At 48.4% G+C, this 18,543-nt stretch overlaps 1 protein-coding gene across 4 annotated transcripts in view; it reads left to right on the forward strand.

Moving 5' to 3' along the window:
- SETBP1 (SET binding protein 1) overlaps positions 1-18,543 on the forward strand; it is a 360,642-nt gene that overhangs the window by 250,421 nt on the left and 91,678 nt on the right. For all 4 annotated transcript variants that reach the window (XM_072952280.1, XM_072952278.1, XM_031692356.2 and 1 more), the window contains exon 4: positions 4,566-8,022. In XM_072952280.1, coding sequence (XP_072808381.1) covers positions 4,566-8,022 — 3,457 coding nt within the window. The remainder of the gene's footprint in view (positions 1-4,565; positions 8,023-18,543) is intronic.

Genomic DNA, 18,543 nt, shown 5'->3' on the forward strand with positions numbered 1-18,543 from the left:
AGATAAAAGCCCCCCACCCCGTTCCTCCATACCCAGTGATGTTCTCCTGCTCATGTAAAGCGAAGTATCTCACAAACAGTGAATGTAAATGATTGGTGTCAGCAAAACGTAGCACAAACACAGCGAACCCAAAAGAGCAGCTTATCTCCCACAAAGGCATGCTTGATTTTTGATGAGTTATATGATTTTTCTCGGCCCCCAAATCACCGTGTCATCCTCTCACTGAGACAGACTTTGCCTTAGATAAGCCTGAGATGAGGCTGGGTGACTTCCTGCCTTCCATTATCGTGGAATTTTAAGTTTTTAATGCAGTGATCTAAGGCTTGTTTTTAAAACTATGTAAAAATAAAGCACTTTTGAAAAAGAAATCTGACTTGTACGAAATTTAAAGGCACATGATTTATACATTGATTGGGGGGAAGGGGTAGTTATCTTCACATTACAGAAGGATTTGCTTCCGTAAACACATCCTGCAGGGGAGAAATCTGTCTAGGGTTTTCAAAACGGTGTTTCCCTGATGAACATTTGGTCTAGGCTCAATGTGCTTGGAAAGCCCTGTTCTTATGAAAAGTCAGCCACATCTTCTGGAGCGCTGTGAGTTCCAGTCATCAGTGGGGGAAGGGGCGGGGGAGGGAAGCAGGTAGGAGACATGCTGAGCTTAGTTGGTTGTAAAAGTTTTCCTTACAAATAATCTGGCCCAATGTACAGTGTCATGAGCTCTGCCCCTATTTCGGGGACAGCCCTGCTGGGGGCTGAGGGTGGTAGAAAGCCCTTGAAAGATTCAGATCTTATCCCCCAGAAAAATTCATAATCTAAAGGGGAACCGGAAGCATGTGTTATGTGGCTAATAAAGCCCCCAGTCAAAGCCGCCGGACGGACCGTATTCCAAGACTGCTGGAGGGGGGCGGGGGATGGGAGGGAGAGCCTGCGTGCCCCTCCCCCCACCGCCGGGTTGAGCTGGGAGCCTGTTTTGCCTTGTCCATCTCTGTCTCAGTGGAGTAAGTGCTCAATTCTCAGTGAAGGACATATTGGAACTGACAGCCTCACCATTGTGTATATATAATCTGTCATGGCTGACAGATGAAGAAATGGGATTTTGTGAAATGCAACGGGATATAGCCATCAGGCACTGCTGGAAAGAGGCCTTGTTCCCCGGACCCCTTAGAAAGCGCTCCCTCTCACCGCCTTCGCCCCTTCCCTGCAGCCCTCTGAGCGCCAGGTTTAAAGCCCCATCCCCCCCCATTACCGCCGATCCTTTGTGTGCTTCCCTTTTGTCCACCCTGCCCTTTGACGGCCAAGCTCTCCCAGCAGGGCAAATTGCAGCTGAAACGGTAGAAACAATGGGATCAGCCGCTGTCCAGACGGAGGCACTGGGAACCTGGCATGCTTAAGCGCTTAACTTTTGGCGGGTCTGCCCCGGTATAAGTGAGCAGGCCCCACCTTTCAGTTGCCAGAGTGAAATCCACCCTCCCGACAGTCACATGCCTTCCCCAAAGGCAGGGTTAATTGGAAAGTGAAACAATTATTAGGAGATGGGAGAGAACGGAACAGTAAAAAAACTGCATTGAAGGGGAGTTGCCTTGCAGGTGCCTTTAGTCCTTAAGCATTTGGGAAGGATCTTTTGTTTAACATCTAATGCATCTTCATGCTCCAGTGTCATTATGAGCCCTTATGAAACGAATGACTGGCGGTTTACTGTCTTTTGGGTGCGGCCTTATATTTTGTCATAGTACTAGGTGTCTCAAATATTACTTTGTTTGTTCACTCAGCAAACACTTATTGAGAACTTTCTGGGTGGTTGGCTTTGTAGTAGGTAACTTGGAGATGGAAGGATAAATGAGAGACCTTCTGGCCTCAAAGTACTGACAGTCTAGGAGAGGAAGACGGAAAGGTGACAAATAAATGGCACGTCGCATTATAAGGATTGAGAGATGTCTTCATGAGAGACAAGGGTGCATGCGGAGGGAATGGCATGAGCAATGAGTCTGAAGGGGGAACTGTGTTTGCAGACGATATGTTGCAATATACAGGTCACCAATGACAAAATGAAATATCCATAGTAAAATGTACGTTCCTTCATTTATTCAATAAATGTGTATTGAGTGCCACTGTTTGCCAGGCACTGGGCTTGGTGCCTCTGTGGTGGTGTGTACAGGCCCGAGAGGGAGACAGGCATTCATTCAATTAGTTCAAAAATCACATGTAAATTTAAAACTATGATAAATGTCACGAAGATGAGATACATGGTTTCATGAAAAACGTATATTTCTGTAAGGTAGGGGGCCTCCCTAGGATTGAGCTGAGATCAGGATGTCAAAAAGGAGTTAAGGAAGGATTCTACGAGGTGCCAAGAATAAGAAGGTGGAGCAATAGGGGAAAACTGATGGGAACCAGGGCTTAAAATTCCACCTTCACCCAGAAGCCCGTCTGTGGATTTCCATATCCAGATCTGGAAAAGTGGAGATGGGTTGATGACAAGGGTCGAGGAGAGAGGGTAGCTCTAAGTCTTGTTTTGCCCGGGTCCAAAACCATAACTTAAACCTTTGGTTCCACTGCAGTTTTTAATGAGTGAGTGCTGCCACTAATGCTCCAGAATGCTCTAGTGTGAGCAACCAATTATTTTGTCACCCGAAGGAGTGGGGATTTTGTCCCCAAGCCCTCTTTTCAACCTGTCATCCTGTGAGTATACACATAGCGCCAACTAAAATCCAATGTATAAATGACAGATTAACAAGGCCCTGATCCATAAAAGATGAGTGAGTCGAATTTACTATTTTATGCTGTGACTTCTTTATTTTTGCCAAAAATGAGATGGCATCTTAGGTCAAAGTCAGGTGTAGGAATTAGTTCTCTATGTGCTGATGGCAGTGTCTCTCCTGTGAAGTGCAAGATGAAGGAAAAATTAAATACTTTCTTTTTTCCTTAACTTTCTCCTGGGCACTTACAGGCTTAACTTGGGGATACTCTCTCATGAGACTTAAAAAATCTGGTTTAATATTGGGAAAATAAACGGGATTTCACAAAATCAAGGAAGTGGAAAATAAGGCTAGGGATTCTGGCAACTGGTGTGAAGGAAGCCCTGGTCACTTTACTGTATTCAATTTTACCCGTGGTGCTTTCTGCAGTCTGTGTTTGCGCTCTTAACAGGCACTGTAAGAAATCTTTTTTAATAAATCATAAATGCAATTGCATAGATGGCAAAAAGACAGGGAGAGATAGATGGATGATAAATACATCTTGCTAACTGCATACATACAGTCATACATACAGACATAGACAGACATACATATCAGAGGCAAAATGTCCTAAACGCACTCAGCCAATCATCACATATTTCTCAGATGGGATATTGTCAAAGCTTTCTTAATTTACTAATATTTTCCCTTCTTGAACAAATCTTAGAGTAGCGCTTCCTCTATGTATGGAATAGAACTTACAATAAACTTTGAAGGGTGCCTCTTTGGGACTGGGAGCGCGGCTTAACATGTCTCTGGAACAATGCAGACATATCTATATTAAGAATGGCGTTAATGTCTCAGAATGATGTGTGCGCTCTCCAGCCCCTTTGTGGTTTTGTAGACGCTGGTTGTGTTGTGTCCTGGCTGAAGAGCCCATTCTAGGAAAGGTACCGCAGTCTGGACACATTTGTGCAGAATGAGTGTGGGGCAATCACGGTCGACAGCGTTCAGAGGGGTGGGCTTGAATGATAATGGTATTTTTCCTGGCACATGTGTCCAGGAGACTCCAGGCTCCTTTTGAGAACATCCATGAGTTTCCTCAAGGGAGTAGGCGGGGCCTCATGGGGGCTTAAGGATGCCTGAGCGGGCTCGCTCCGAAAGTCGGCAGATTTGGAGATTCCTCAGGGTATTTCTTTCCTTCTTTTCATTTCTCCTCCATACCGTTGACCGGCCTGCTCTCCTCCATGCAGCCTTCAGGCTTCCCCCCTTAATTCATCGACTGGCGCCATTTCCCCTTGTTGCAGTGGCTCCTAGTGAGCTGCTTGCTTGAGAACAGAGATGTTGGACTCCAGGATAAACTCCAAACAGAAATGAACTGCACCAGGAGGAACCAGGGGAAGGATGTGTGTGTGTTCAAGAAGCCAGGGCAGAAATAAGAGGCTGCTGGAGGCAGGGAAAAGAACACAGGGAGGGAGTCGGGGAGTTCACGTCCTCTCCTGGGCTCTGCCCCCTTGGGCAGGACTCTCCACTGTCGAAGTTTGAGCTGCTTTATTTGTAAAATACAGAGCTCAGTGACCTTTAGGATTCCTTCTGTCTCTAAACAGTTCTTCTGAGATTGTCCTGAACCGAGATGGTTAAAGTCCGTTATTGGGGGGCGGCAGGTTAGGTTGAGGAGACAGCGATTTAAAGCATCCTTATTAATGTCCCAAATCAATGCGATATATTTTTACTAAAGCAATTTGAGAAAACCTCCACAAAGCATTCTGGAGCTAAAGGTGGCTGTCTCCAACCATCAAATAATTAAGGCTTTTGACATGAAATGTTAAATAGTTCCACATGCTCATCTTTGTTTCTTTCTCTCTCCTTCTCCACTCTGCCCACCCTTAGGCTTATGAGCGGCCACAGAAACACTCAGCTCTCCATTACGACCCAGGCCTTCCACAGGACTTCACCGGTGACACCTTAAAACCAAAGCACCAGCAAAAAAGCAGCAGCCAGAACCACATGGACTGGTCCGCCAGCTCTGACAATGGATCTGCCACTCAGAATTGCTTCATCAGTCCAGAGTCTGGCAGAGACACTGCGAACACCAGCAAGACCCCAGCTCTTGAGCCCATGGCCGCCTTTGCAAAGGCCCCGGGTAAGAAGGGCAGTGCAGGGAGCACGTGGAGTCAGCTGTCCAGCAGCAGCAAAGACCTGCTCCTGGGAGGTGTGGTTCCATCTCCAAGCAGCCACAGCTCACCAGCCCCGCCCAGCAGCTCTGCCGAGTGCGGTGGGCTTCAGCCCTTGGTAGAGCAGGATGGAGGAGGTGCCAAGGAGCCCCTGGAACCCCCTGCTATGGGCAGCAAGAAAAAGTCCAGTAAAAAAGATGTGATAAGTCAAACCATACCAAACTCAGACCTAGACTGGGTCAAGAATGCTCAGAAAGCATTCGACAGTACAGAAGGGAGAAGGGAAGGCTACTCTGCCGATAATGCCCAAGAAGCATCACCAGCCAGGCAGAATGTGAGCTCCGTCAGTAATCCTGACAGCGACTCAAGCCATGTCCGGATTACTATCCCTATCAAGGCACCCTGTCTAGATCCAAGCAGCCATAAGAGGAAAAAGAGACAGTCCATCAAAGCAGTGGTGGAAAAGATCATGCCAGAGAAAGCCCTGGCTTCCGGACTCACCATGAGCAGTGAAGTGGTCAATAGGATACTCTCCAATCCTGAAGGAAATAAGAAAGACCCCCGCATCCCTAAGTTGGGGAAAATGCTAGAGAGCGAGCCCCCCTCAGTTGGACTTGAGGCAGGTGGGAATGCTGAGAAAGTTGTCCCAGGAGGTGTCTCTAAGCAGCGGAAGCCGCCCATAGTCATGACGCCTCCAACGTGCACTGATCACTCTCCAAGAAAGCTGCCGGAAATCCAACACCCCAAATTCGCTGCAAAACGGAGGTGGACGTGCAGCAAACCCAAACCCACCAGTCTGCTCCGGGAGGCAGTCATGGCCACCTCCGACAAACTGATGGTGGAACCGCCATCCGCTTACCCCATCACCCCATCCAGCCCTCTGTACACCAACACAGACAGTCTTACTGTGATCACGCCGGTCAAAAAGAAGCGGGGGCGACCAAAGAAGCAGCCGTTGCTCACGGTTGAGACGATTCACGAGGGGACCTCCACCAGTCCAGTCAGTCCCATCAGCCGGGAGTTTCCCGGCACCAAGAAAAGGAAGAGACGACGCAGCTTAGCTAAGCTGGCCCAGCTGGTGCCGGGAGAGGACAAACCCATGAGCGAGATGAAATTTCACAAAAAAGTCGGAAAGCTCGGGGTGTTGGACAAGAAGACCATCAAAACCATCAACAAGATGAAGACACTCAAGAGGAAGAACATCTTGAACCAGATCTTGTCCTGCTCCAGCAGCATCGCCCTGAAGGCCAAGGCTCCCCCGGAGACCAGCCCTGGGGCCGCTGCCATCGAGAGCAAACTGGGCAAGCAGATCAACGTCAGCAAGAGGGGAACCATCTACATTGGCAAGAAGAGGGGCCGGAAGCCCAGGGCAGAGCTGCCACCCCCATCCGAAGAACCCAAAACAGCCATCAAGCACCCGAGGCCTGTTTCTAGCCAGCCGGATGTTCCCACCGTGCCTTCCAACTTCCAGTCACTCGTGGCGTCTTCACCAGCAGCTATGCACCCACTTTCAACACAGTTAGGTGGGTCCACTGGCAACCTGAGCCCCGCCAGCACTGAAACCAATTTTTCAGAGTTGAAAACTATGCCAAATCTCCAGCCCATCAGTGCTCTTCCAACCAAAACCCCAAAGGGGATCCACAGCGGGACCTGGAAGTTGTCTCCACCCAGGCTGATGGCCAACTCCCCCTCGCACCTGTGCGAGATCGGGTCACTCAAGGAAATCACGCTGTCCCCTGTGAGCGAGTCCCACAGCGAGGAGACGATCCCCAGTGACAGCGGCATTGGGACAGACAACAACAGCACCTCCGACCAAGCGGAGAAGAGCTCGGAGTCCCGGCGGAGGTACTCGTTCGACTTCTGCTCCCTGGACAACCCGGAGGCCATCCCGTCTGACACCAGCACAAAGAACCGGCATGGCCACCGGCAGAAGCATCTCATCGTGGACAACTTCCTGGCCCACGAAAGCCTCAAGAAGCCAAAGCACAAGAGGAAGCGGAAAAGCCTGCAGAACCGGGACGACCTGCAGTTCCGGGCCGACCTGGAGGAGCTGGTCACCAAGTTCCAGGTGCTCCGGATCTCCCACCGGAGCTACACCTTTTACCACGAGAACCCGTACCCCAGCATCTTTCGGATTAATTTTGATCACTACTACCCGGTGCCATATATCCAGTATGACCCGTTGCTCTATCTTCGTAGGACTTCAGACTTGAAGTCAAAGAAGAAGCGTGGTAGGCCTGCAAAAACCAATGACACCATGACAAAGGTGCCTTTTTTACAAGGGTTCAGCTACCCTATTCCCAGTGGAAGTTACTATGCACCCTATGGAATGCCTTACACTTCAATGCCTATGATGAACCTTGGTTATTACAGTCAGTACCCAGCTCCCTTGTACCTGTCACACACGCTCGGGGCAGCCGCCCCCTTCATGAGGCCAACAGTGCCACCACCTCAGTTCCACACGAGCTCCCACGTGAAGATGTCTGGTACAGCCAAGCATAAAGCGAAGCACGGGGCACACCTGCAGGGACCCGTGGGCATGGGCCTCGGCGACAGGCAGCCGTCCCTGAACCCTCCCAAGGTGGGCAGCGCCAGCCTGTCGGGCGGTCGGCTCCACAGGAGGAAACACAAACACAAGCACAAGCACAAGGAGGACCGGATCCTGGGGACCCACGACAGCCTGAGCGGTCTCTTTGCGGGCAAAGCCACAGGCTTCGCCAGCCACATCCTGGGCGAGCGGCTGAGCAGCGCCGACAAGGAGCTGTCGCTGCTGAGCGAGAAGGGCAAGCATAAGGAGAGGCAGAAGCAGCAGCACGGCGAGGCCGGCCACAGAGCCCCGAAGAGCAGCTTTGAGGTGGGCACCCTGTCTTCGCTGTCACTCTCCGACGCCCAGCACTGGACGCAGGCCAAGGACAAAGGGGACTTGGGCGGGGAGCCTGCGGACCCGTGCACCAAGAGGTACTCTGGCAGCGGCGGGGACGGCGGCGGCGCGAGGCTGGACAGCCTGGACGTGTTCAGCGAGATGAACCCTCCGAGCGACAAGTGGGACAGCGATGTGAGCGGGGGGAAGAGGAGGAGCTACGAAGGCTTCGGGGCATACAGGGAGAGGGACGGCCAGGCCTTCAAGCTGAGCCGCAGGGAGAGAAGCTCTTACGACTCCTCCCTGTCCCCAGGTAAGGCCACCTTTCCTTCCACCTTGGGCTGTCTTGTGACTTGACCGCTGGGCCCTGTGCTTCAGCAGTTCACCGTCTGTGGCACGTTGCATTCATTAGTTTGCAGACAAGCAGGAACCAAGTGCAAACCAAGTGCACACTTGAGTCTGCTCCACTTCTACGTTGTTTACTTGGTACTTAACCATCCTTCCTCTCTCGGAGCCGTTGCCTGGGAACCGGGGGCCCGAAGGCAGCCCCGGGTACCACCTAGACAACAACCCATGCCCGCCACCTCTGTGCTTTCAATTAGAGACGCTGCTCCTAGGTCCTCATGTGATCTGACGGTGCGATTTCCTAGCTGGATAAAGTTTCTAAAACTCACTAGGAAGACAGGTGATGTCCCAAGAATGTCAGGGCTGGGCGGGAACGAATGTCTAGTTCATCTGACATGCTGGCTTTAGAAGTCACATGTTCTAGGTTGAAACATCTACAGCAGAGCCATCGGAAGCCGATGGCCAGTGAATCCTGGGGTCCACCTGATAAGGAAGCCCCAGGCCATGTTGCCCCCTCTTTGTCCGTGGACATTTGAGCAGACCACTCAAGTGAAGCCTCACACTTCTGTCTGAGTATCTCTTTGTCCCCGTCCACATATCACACAGATGATGCGACTTCTGTAGAATGGAGTATTTACTATGGAAAGAGTAGAAACTCCTCTCTTAGGAGCTGCGGAAGCAAGAGGGTTCCTCATGCTTTCCCTGCCCCCCCAGATAGTGCAAACCCTCTGACTGAAGCCTGGTTTAGAGGACTGACCGTCCTTGATAAGGTGTGGGTGCACTGTTTCACCTCTGTTGGTGATGTGTCCCCCTTGCGTGTCCTCTCCCTCCATGGGGAGTCCGTAATTAGTGACGGTGAAGGCAGTCTATTCATGAGGATTTAGAGACCTCCTCGAGGCCGGCCGATTTCAGAAAGACATCTCACTATGAGTCAGAAGCCACTTAAAGATAACCCCAAATTGCCACCAGCTTGTGGTAGACATTCACATTGGTTAATGGAGACTGCTGAGCACTCACGTCTCCTGCATTCGCAGAAGGTGGTCGATGACCCACATCCCACGTGTGCCCAAAGCGGATGTGTTTTTCTGGGTTTCGCTGTTTCTGATCCTCAGACTTTGTTGAAGGTGCTTGTTTTTCGTGTGTTTGCAAAGCCCAGATCAAGCCCGCCCACACAGGACTTGCTGAAAAATTAAATGTTCATGTGGGAGGTACTGTTGCATTCTCTTCCAGTATGCTGGGATTGAGCCGTAGGACAGAATGCCCCCTGCCCCGGGGCATTCTCCTTTTTTTATTTTCTTTACATTGTTTAACTAGAAAACAGTGGTGTTATATTATTGCCGAGAACCTGCGAGCAAGATTCCTAATTTAATAGACCCGAGAAACGAGGTCCCCGAAGCTGAAACCAGCCCTAGCGGCTCGTCCAGGTTCTCAGCAGTCTTACTGGGACTTTTGTGGGTTTGGACTCTATTGCTGGGTCCTGGTTGAAGTTTCCCAGCTAAGAGGGTCATCTCCAGCTGCTGTGTGTCTCTGAGGATGCCCACACTCCAGCCAGACAAAATTCTTTGTGTTTGCATCCATATCCTGGTCATTACTCTGTTTAAAATTCCTCTTCCCCTTCCTCACCCTCTTATTTGCTTTTCTGCCAGCCACAGGGAGTAGAAGGCAGGCATCATGACAAGGTCATGGAAGAAAGCTGGGTTCAGCCTCAGAACTGGGTACCGCGTCCAACTCTGTTATGAACTCTGCGTGACCTTAGACTTAGCACCCCGCCTCTTTGGGGTTCTGTCTGCCAGTCTGTAATTTAAGGTTTGGACCAGATTTCTTTTATATGGTCGGTTTCAGTTCTTAGAGCCATTTCACATATATTTCCTGCAATCTTAGAAGAGAAAGATTTCCACTCCTATGCATTAGGACACGGAGGCTCAGAGATCGAGTCACCTGTCCAGGTTCAGGAAGCTGTTACTTTTGATCCTACGCCTAGGGCTTTGGCCAGTGCTTTGTGACTCAACTGCGTGTCGCCCAACTGGTTAAGGCAAAGTCTTGAACACAGGTTCTGGCCCCCAGTCCAGAGCCCCCATGTCTCACCACCACCCTGCCCCCCAGAATCTGCCCTCGGATTGCATCCGCACAGAGATTCTGTGATGAGTGCAGCAGAGAGCAATTAAGGCAAGAAGATATGTCTTCACTCAGTTCCCAACCAACAAAGAAGGACTTCTTATGGCCTAAACTTTTCTAAGCATCAGCCTGGAAATCTCTGCATCGACAAGGCTCCCACTTCTGTCCTTACTGTGCAGTTCACTGGGTTACTTCTGCCACTGCTTTGTGCTAATCTCTGTGTTACATGAGCATTTTGTCCGGAACGTTTTAATGCATCTTGACTGTTAGTGGCTCCTGGGTCTATATGAGTTCTGCCTGTTGTCACTACACGTGTTGTTGAATATCTCACTGGCACAGACCAGGTTCCCTATCATTGCCCTCCCTTCCAAGCCTTGGCCGCCCCTCACCCATGTCCTCAATGTCCCCTCTATTCCTGAACCCCTAAAGCATCAAGAAGAAATGTCCTTAGAAGCACTTGGAACCCAATGTCAAGAGTTTGCCAAGACGCCCTAAACAGCATTCACCTTAATGTAATTCACTTTAAAGTGTGCCAGGTCCCATTACAGCTGGGGGACGGATGGGATGAGGCTGAGGCTTCTGGAGGCATTAAGCTCTTTCAGACACTTTATCTGAGTCAAGACGCCTGTCTGGCTGGTCATGATTAGAAACAGTCACCTGCACGTCCCACAGCTTCTCCTCCTGCACCTTTTTTCTTCTCCATTCGGGATTCGTTTCTGTAGCATCTTAATGTCTAACTTCGCAGGAGCTAGTCTTCTCAGGATAGATATGGCATAAAGAGAGATGTCGCTCTTCACCCTGTTGAGGACCAGGTCTAGGAGCGGGGTTAAGAGAAGACTCTGAGTGCTCCCTGAGACGAGAGCTGATGAAAGGCACCGTGTAAATGGCAGGCATTGGCATTATGGACGGAGGGATTAGAGGCCCCGTTTAGCAATTCCAGCAGCTGTGCACCCCATTTCCTCCTTCCTGCTTGGGAAGTCACCTGTTCCCTGTCTTCTCCCCGCCCCAGCAGGTGGATGCATGGTCTCGTTAGCCCCCTTACAACATACCTAGAGCTGAGAAGTTACATAGACACTTTACCATTTTTCCTCCTCATTTTACTCCTCTGTCCTTCTGCTTCTTTGGTTTCAAGAAGGCAATGGTTCTTTTGATTGATTTTCAAAATGCATACCATCTGCTAAAGCTTCATTTATAAATATGCTTGTCGGGGGCCACATAATGGATAATAGGGGGAAGGTGCGGTCCGCAGCCTCTCGGAGTTGGGAGAAGCCTTGTCCTCCCTGGCCTGTGCCTCTCCTCCACAGGCATCACCATCTCCCGCACTGACAGGCAGCAGACTCCCAGAGGAGCAGACCTCTGCCGGGTTGACAGTCCCTGGTCAGAATGATGCACTGTGCTCTCAGAGCCAGGTTCTCGTGAGGCAGTGGAAGAGGTCTCTAGTCTGAGTGACTTTCCTCCCATTCCAGCCACTTGGAAACAATGTTCACGTAGCTTGACCGAAAATTAGGCCAGGAACTTCCGACAGCTAGACCACTGCTGCCCAGGCTCCCATCAGATGTTGCAGAAAGAGTGGGAAGAATACATTTATACCTGTTAACCTCTTAGTCCAATGCCATTATTCGGGGAGCCATCCTGAGGCCCCAGTGTCAAGGACTTTCTTGATGATGAATGGATGCTGAGCATTAATTCTTAGCTCACCTCTCAGATACCAGAATCCTGCCATGTGGGTAGCTGGACTCCCTCGAGCCTGGCCGATTCCACGCATCCTTTGGCTTCTGTCTTGCCCTTTGCCAGCCCCTCTTATCGGCACTGTGGCCATTCGGGGAGGTGGTCCCTGTTGTCACTCGGAGGCAGGAAATGGATACCCAAGCCAAGAATAATATGAAAGCCTCCTCAAGCGGTCATCCAGATGTGGGGATTCGCCACATGGATGGGATGTCATGAAAACTGTACAAAAGAAATATGTGTGAGGGAAGTTCTCTATAACTGGACTAGAAGAAAGAAGAGGAGGAAGTTAAACCAGGAAAGAAGAAAGAGTGAAAAATGGGGAGCTGATGAAGTGTGGCCTGTTTAACCTTAGTCCAAGTTGAATTCTGGGTCACCCTGTGGGAGGACATGAAAGATGAATTAGCTCACGGCCTCTGTGTGTTTTCGCAGGATCACAAGTACCTGCCCCAGTTTGTCTCCCACATGAACCAGCTTGATCGTTGTGACTCTCAGTTTTCCCAAGTCAGACTAGGACACAAAAGGTTGTGACCAGACCCGATAGTCTAAGATTTTAAAAGTCTCATGTGTATACAGTGGAATCTGAATACAAACACGCACACACATACACATCCCCAGATTGGGCAGTTAGGGGGAAAAAATGCCAAGTTACGGCCAAGTTAGCCAATTAATTGGGGTTTTTTTGTTTGTTTTGGTGTAAATTTTTATTACAGGAACATTTGCAAACATATTGAAAAGTAGAAATAAGAGGACGATGAACCCACAGGTCTGAGCTTTTCAAAACAGGTTCCTCTGGTCCATGGATTAATCTGTGTGACGCCCCACCCATCTTTGGCTCAGGTGACTTCACTTGGCTGTTTGATCGCACCTTCCCAAAAGACGGAACCCCACAAGTCACTCCGACAAAGTAGCTTGTTCCTTGTACAAGCTGTGACCACAGTCATCATCTTAGAAACAACCAGAGCACTAACATGACCAACTGTACGGGAGCGGACACAGGAAGCTTGCATTTATGAGAAGTAAAAGAAGCCTCATAATGTGTCTGGGTAAACACCTCACTTTGCTGATGAGCAAAACTGAGGCTTATTAGGAAGCCCAAGTGACTCAGCCAGCGAAGAGCTCGGACTGGGAAGTTTAACCCTGGGGAGAGGGGAAAGGAAAGAGGCAGAGGGAGAATTAGGAAAAGGGAAAACCAGAAAGGCGAGCTGTGGGAGAGACGCCACGCTGGATGTTCTCTTGCTGTGAGCGGTTGTAAACGGTGAGCACCTCTTTGACAGTAAGCTGGTTTCCAGGCGCTCAGGGTACCCACGCTCGGGGCTGGAAGTGATCTTTGTGGGCTCTGATGGAAGTCATTTTTTTCTTTTCCTTTCCGGTCTTAACAACTGCACATACTTATTTTATCAAGCCTCCCACAGTTCCTCCTAAGGTTTCCTTTTGGAAACCAGGAATTAATCAAATTAAATGTTGTGACCCATAACTTTCTGGCAATGAAAAAGAACAAAACAAAACAAAACTTACACTCACAGCATCTCTTTTGCTACATTGAACCAGAAATCCAGCAGTCTGCCTTTGGAGCATGAAATCTCCAGGCTGTTTATCTTCCCACCTTTGGCCACCATTCCCCAGTCCTGTTGAAAGTTTTTATAGGTACCCCTGTGGCTTTGGAGAATTGTGAAGATTCAGGTGTGGGTACAGAGAAGTTACAATTTGGGCAGACTTGGCTTTGATACAACATGGAGCCTTTCTTGACCAGAGAAATCAGTCAAGTGTGCCTTCCAAAGGCCGGCCTGTCACTGGGCAGTGATGAGGGTGGTGCCTTTGCAAGGACCCTCCTGAAACCCATCTCCCTTCACTCTGTAAGTGAACGAGCGATGAGTCCGCTCCCTTGTTAGGATTGTGACCTAGGCTCGTGCTGGTGTAGGACTTAACGCAATTTGGCTGAATCCAAGGGGAAGTGATAAAGAGAAAGCATCTTAATTATTTATTTAGTGCCCAGTGTCTGCGAAGCTTGGTGCAGTCCTGGCCGGGGGAGGGGGGATTCAAGGATGAATAAATCAATGCTTCTGCCCTCAAAGAGTTTACAGTCCAGAAGGCTCTTCTTTATAATCTGGGGTGGGAAAACTGATACAACTCACATTACAAGGCAAACTATAAGGACCATCAGAAAGTCAGAGAAAGTGCTGGGGCCATCCCAGTTAGGATAAGCCGCCACATGCTTTCAATGGGGGCAGAGAGGTGGGACCAGAAAATGTTCTGTGTAGTAGTTAGCATTCAGGCAGGGTCTTAAAGGATGAAAGGCTCTTTTGGAGACTGGAGATGGTGGGGAGGTGATGGGAGGAAGAAAAGAAGCTTATGTAAACAGAGGTATTTAGGTGGAAATATCCAAGAAACATTTGGGAAATGGTGTTCAGTCTAGTTTAATTAGGATCTGCAGTTGGGCACTGGTGGTAGATAAGGCTGGAAAAGAACGTTGTGCTCAGGGCGTTAGAAGGTCCCCCCCCCCCTCGCCATGCTCTGGGTCTCATGCTTAATTAAGTAGACAGTGGGAAACCTTTTCCTTACTCAGGCAAACCTACCCCATCTTTACATTCTTCATATGATACTGTAATCATCCATTTCTTGTTTGAATGGTACCCACCACTCTGCTCTTCCTTCCGCAACCCACCTGCCTAGATTATAAGCATCACAAAGGCACTCAGGTGCTCAAGTGAAAAATCACAGTAATAATGAATCATTCTTTAGTCACCTCGTTCCCTCTTTAGCTAAAGTCAAAGAAGGTTCCAACACGTTGGCCTCGGGCAACTGGAAGGGTGGCGGCACGTGGACAGCATTACAGAGATCAAAGAGGGACTCTGGTTGGTGTATCAGGAGATGAGCTGTTAAGGCAGCAGCTGGCAGCATTGCATGCAGCTGGGGCTAGAAGCTCACAACAGAGAGCAGTGCGGAGAGTGAAGAAGAGAGGGTGCGAGGAGGGACCTCTGTGGCTCACCTTAAAAAGACAGAACACGAAGGGGTTGGGGAGATGCAGAGAAGGAGTGACAGAAATGTTGGGGCTCAGCCAAGGGCTCACGGAAGAATGAATTTCAGAGGAACTAGTGGGGTGGCCACTAGGACCGAGTTCATGGAAGATGAGAACAGGTAAGGATATGTGTGAACTTCCTGGCAGCCCTGCAGACAACAGGAAAGTTAAAAATTACATATTTATAGTGCCTCATATGGTTGAGGTGCAGTGGGCTATGTGCCAAATGCTCATGGCAAAGAGTTAATGAATAAGTGGAAACTGAGAAATGGGGGCTGCAAGTGCAGAAAGTGAAACTTTGCTGTGTTTCTAGCAGCTCTCCGGTTTCTAAGAAAACTTTGTTTTGCAGGCAGCCCTTGATGGGAAGTGACAGGCTCCTTCTTCGCAGGTCTTTGGTCTAAGGTCCCCCAATTCGGGGAACATTAAAACAATGCCAGACCCTTGTGCTATGTCATGCCGCCTCCCCATGAAGACAGGTGTAGAAAAGGGCAAGGCTGTGGTATTTAAAAGGAGGTCAGAGTTTCGAGGTGGGTTCCCCCTTTCCTGTGCCGCAAACACACAGGCACTCCATTTTCATCAAGGTCGTGGCTGAAAACTCCCCTCTGTGGTACCAAGGATATTAGCTGTCCTATGTGAGTGTCTGGAGGAGGCTCAGGTTATCACGAATTCTGGTAAATGGACTTCCTACTGAATGTTTACTCTGTGCAGCATATTATAGACTAAAGCTTAATCTTTCAGCGCTCTTTGCTACTTTGTGGAATAAAATGTATATGCCGGTTCATAAAGAGCTTACATTAAAAAAAAAATGGTTGGGAGCTCTTTAGTTACTTAACGTATAATATAGTGCCAAGAACAAATAGAGAGACCAGAGGAAAAAAAAGCAAGGAGGATCTCCTGACCTCAACTTCCTTGTACTAGACTGCACAGAGACTACACTGACATACATGAAACAACCAGCAAATGAATGCAGACTGAGTTTAATTCGTGCCAACTTAGTGGCCAGGAATGGGAGCCATAGTGACCCAGGATCAGAAAAGATGGCAGTGTTCAGTGAAAACAAAATCCGGGAGTGGGCCCTTTGAGAGTCGGTGCGTAGGGAGCGACAGTGGCACCAGATGGGCGAGGGTGCGGAGGTGGCCGTTGGCAGGGCGAGCACGGGAAGGCACTGCTAGACTGAAGTTAGCAGTTGAGTGGGGGTGGATTTTTAAGAGGATGCAGGGGGGCACGGAACTGCATCTTGAGGAAGGGAGGGCGCCGTGATGTTCAAGGACGCTGGGCAAGAAGGGTGGTGAGCTGGCACTTGATGCTGGGTGACATGATGAAGCATTAGGAAGCATGTCTTCCTCAAAGACCGAGTAACGCTGTCAGGAGGCAAGAGATGGACATACACACAGATGCAAAGCAATTAGAGAGAACCAAGAGACTCTTCCCATTAAGGACTGGAAAGGAACACCCATGCTGTAGGGAAAAAGGACCCACAGAATGGCTTTCAGAGTAATAAGCTGCATGTTGTAAAAGCAAGTTGATGCTGGTGTTGGCCCCACTACATAAGAATTCAGAACAAGCTGGGTAAAAAGGAGGCATTAAGGGGGGCGGATCACCAGCGTAGAGCAAGCAGATCCCACGAGCTGCCTCTGCTGTGGTTTTTCATTCTTCACGGAAGGGACTGGGGCACTTGAGAAGGTGGGCATGGCTGAGTCAGGACAGGAGGTGCCCCGTGTTGATGGAGAATCTGAGGACACAGAGGGATAGAAAGCTCTCCCTGAGGCGACGTCCCAGCCCCTGCTTATATCTGAACAGGGCATTCTGCTTTTCACAGCACATTTCCTAACTTTTGCATGATCATCAGACTCCACTGAGATTTCCAGATAAGTGTTGCCTTCCCACTGGACAGGCAACGAAGTCAGAACCCAGAGGGCAGGTCTTTTTCCCAAGTCACCAAACCAGTTTTTACAGAGAAAGTGGTGGGTCCCAGTTTTCCTGACTTTCCCCCCCATCACCTCCTTTTTCCCACTCTGCTTCCTAAGTCTTCAACAGGGTCAGTAGTGTGACAGCTTCTGAGTTATCGCTCAAGGATGCCAGTAGGTTTAATAGTGGGGCCCCAATAAGGGACAAGCTAATAAGCAATTGGATCTTTGCTACAATTTTTTTAAAGTGTCTTGCATTAATACTATTTTCCCCCCTTTTTCAGTTTTATTAGGTAGAATAATTACAGGTTGACTGCACATACACATTATATTGCATGTAAATACATATAAACAGTACACTGCACTTTTTTAGTTTACATATATGTACTAACTAATGTTTCTAAGAACAGATTAGACCTCTAGCTTTTTAAACTTACATAGTTATCAAAGGAATAAAGCCAACCACAAAATAAGAATCAACAGAATGTGGTAACCAGTCACAAAGGACAGTCAGATGTGCTTACACATATTCAAGAAATCAAAATAATAATTAGTCCATTTGTGTCATTATTATTATTGTTATTATTTTTTAGATTCTTCATATAAATTATATCATATGGCGTTTTTCTTTCTCTTTCTGACTTACTTCACTTAGTATGACGATCTCCAGGTCCATCCATGTTGCTGCAAATGGCGTTATTTTATTCTTTTTTTATGGCTGAGCAATGTTCCATTGCGTCTATGTACTGCTACAATTTTTTTTTTAATGTATGGGATGCTCTTTGGAGCCAGAGTCAGCCAAGCCCAGGGTGTGAGGCCGTCTGTGTGCAGAGCTGGCCTCTGGATGGAATATGGACTTTTTGAAAAATCACAAAGGGGGAACAAGAATAGTTTGAGTCACTAAATCACAAAACACTAAATCAAAAATTTTGTTATTTTTTTAAAAAAGAAAAGCCTGAGGGACTTTACACACCTAGTTGTAAACATACAAAAATTTGCATCTTGGATGGGGAAGGGATAAATTAGGAGTTTGGGATTGACAGATACACGCTAGTCTACATGAAATAGGCAAACAATAAGGACCTACTGTATGACACAGGGAACTATATTCAATGTCTTGTAATAACATAGAATGGAAAAGAATCTGGAAAGGAATATATGTACATATGTGTGTGTGTGTGTAACTGAGTCACTTTGCTGTACACCTGAAAATAACACAACATTCTGAATCAACTCTCCTACAATAAAATAAAATAAAATTGAAAAAATCTTGCATGTTGAGAGTAACATAGGCTAAAAGTGAAAACAAGTCAGAGCAAGTCATTAAGGAAACCAAGGTGGAGGGAGGGTACAGCTCAGCGGTAGAGCGCACGCTTGGCATGCACAAGGTCCTGGGTTCCATCCCCAGTGCCTCCATTAAAAATAAATGAATAAACCTAATTACCTCCCCCATCACAAAAAAAAAAAAAGAGAGAGAGAGAAACCATGGGTATGACGCTTCATTTAAAAAGGTTGCAAACTTGTTGGAGAGGAGACGTTATCCCCTTCTGAACATCTGCCAGGAGCTGGGATTGGATGAAAGAAATATGGTTCTGAACCAGTTTGTTATGAAACTTACAGTCCATGAAAGACCAGTAGGTCAAAGAGGTTTCTCTTAAAGGACACACTTCTTTTATTTATTTATTTTAATCATACAATTGAAAAAGCATCAAATGCCTGGAAT

The sequence above is a fragment of the Vicugna pacos genome, chromosome 30, assembly GCF_048564905.1.
Source record: "Vicugna pacos chromosome 30, VicPac4, whole genome shotgun sequence".
Classification (NCBI taxonomy): domain Eukaryota; kingdom Metazoa; phylum Chordata; class Mammalia; order Artiodactyla; family Camelidae; genus Vicugna; species Vicugna pacos.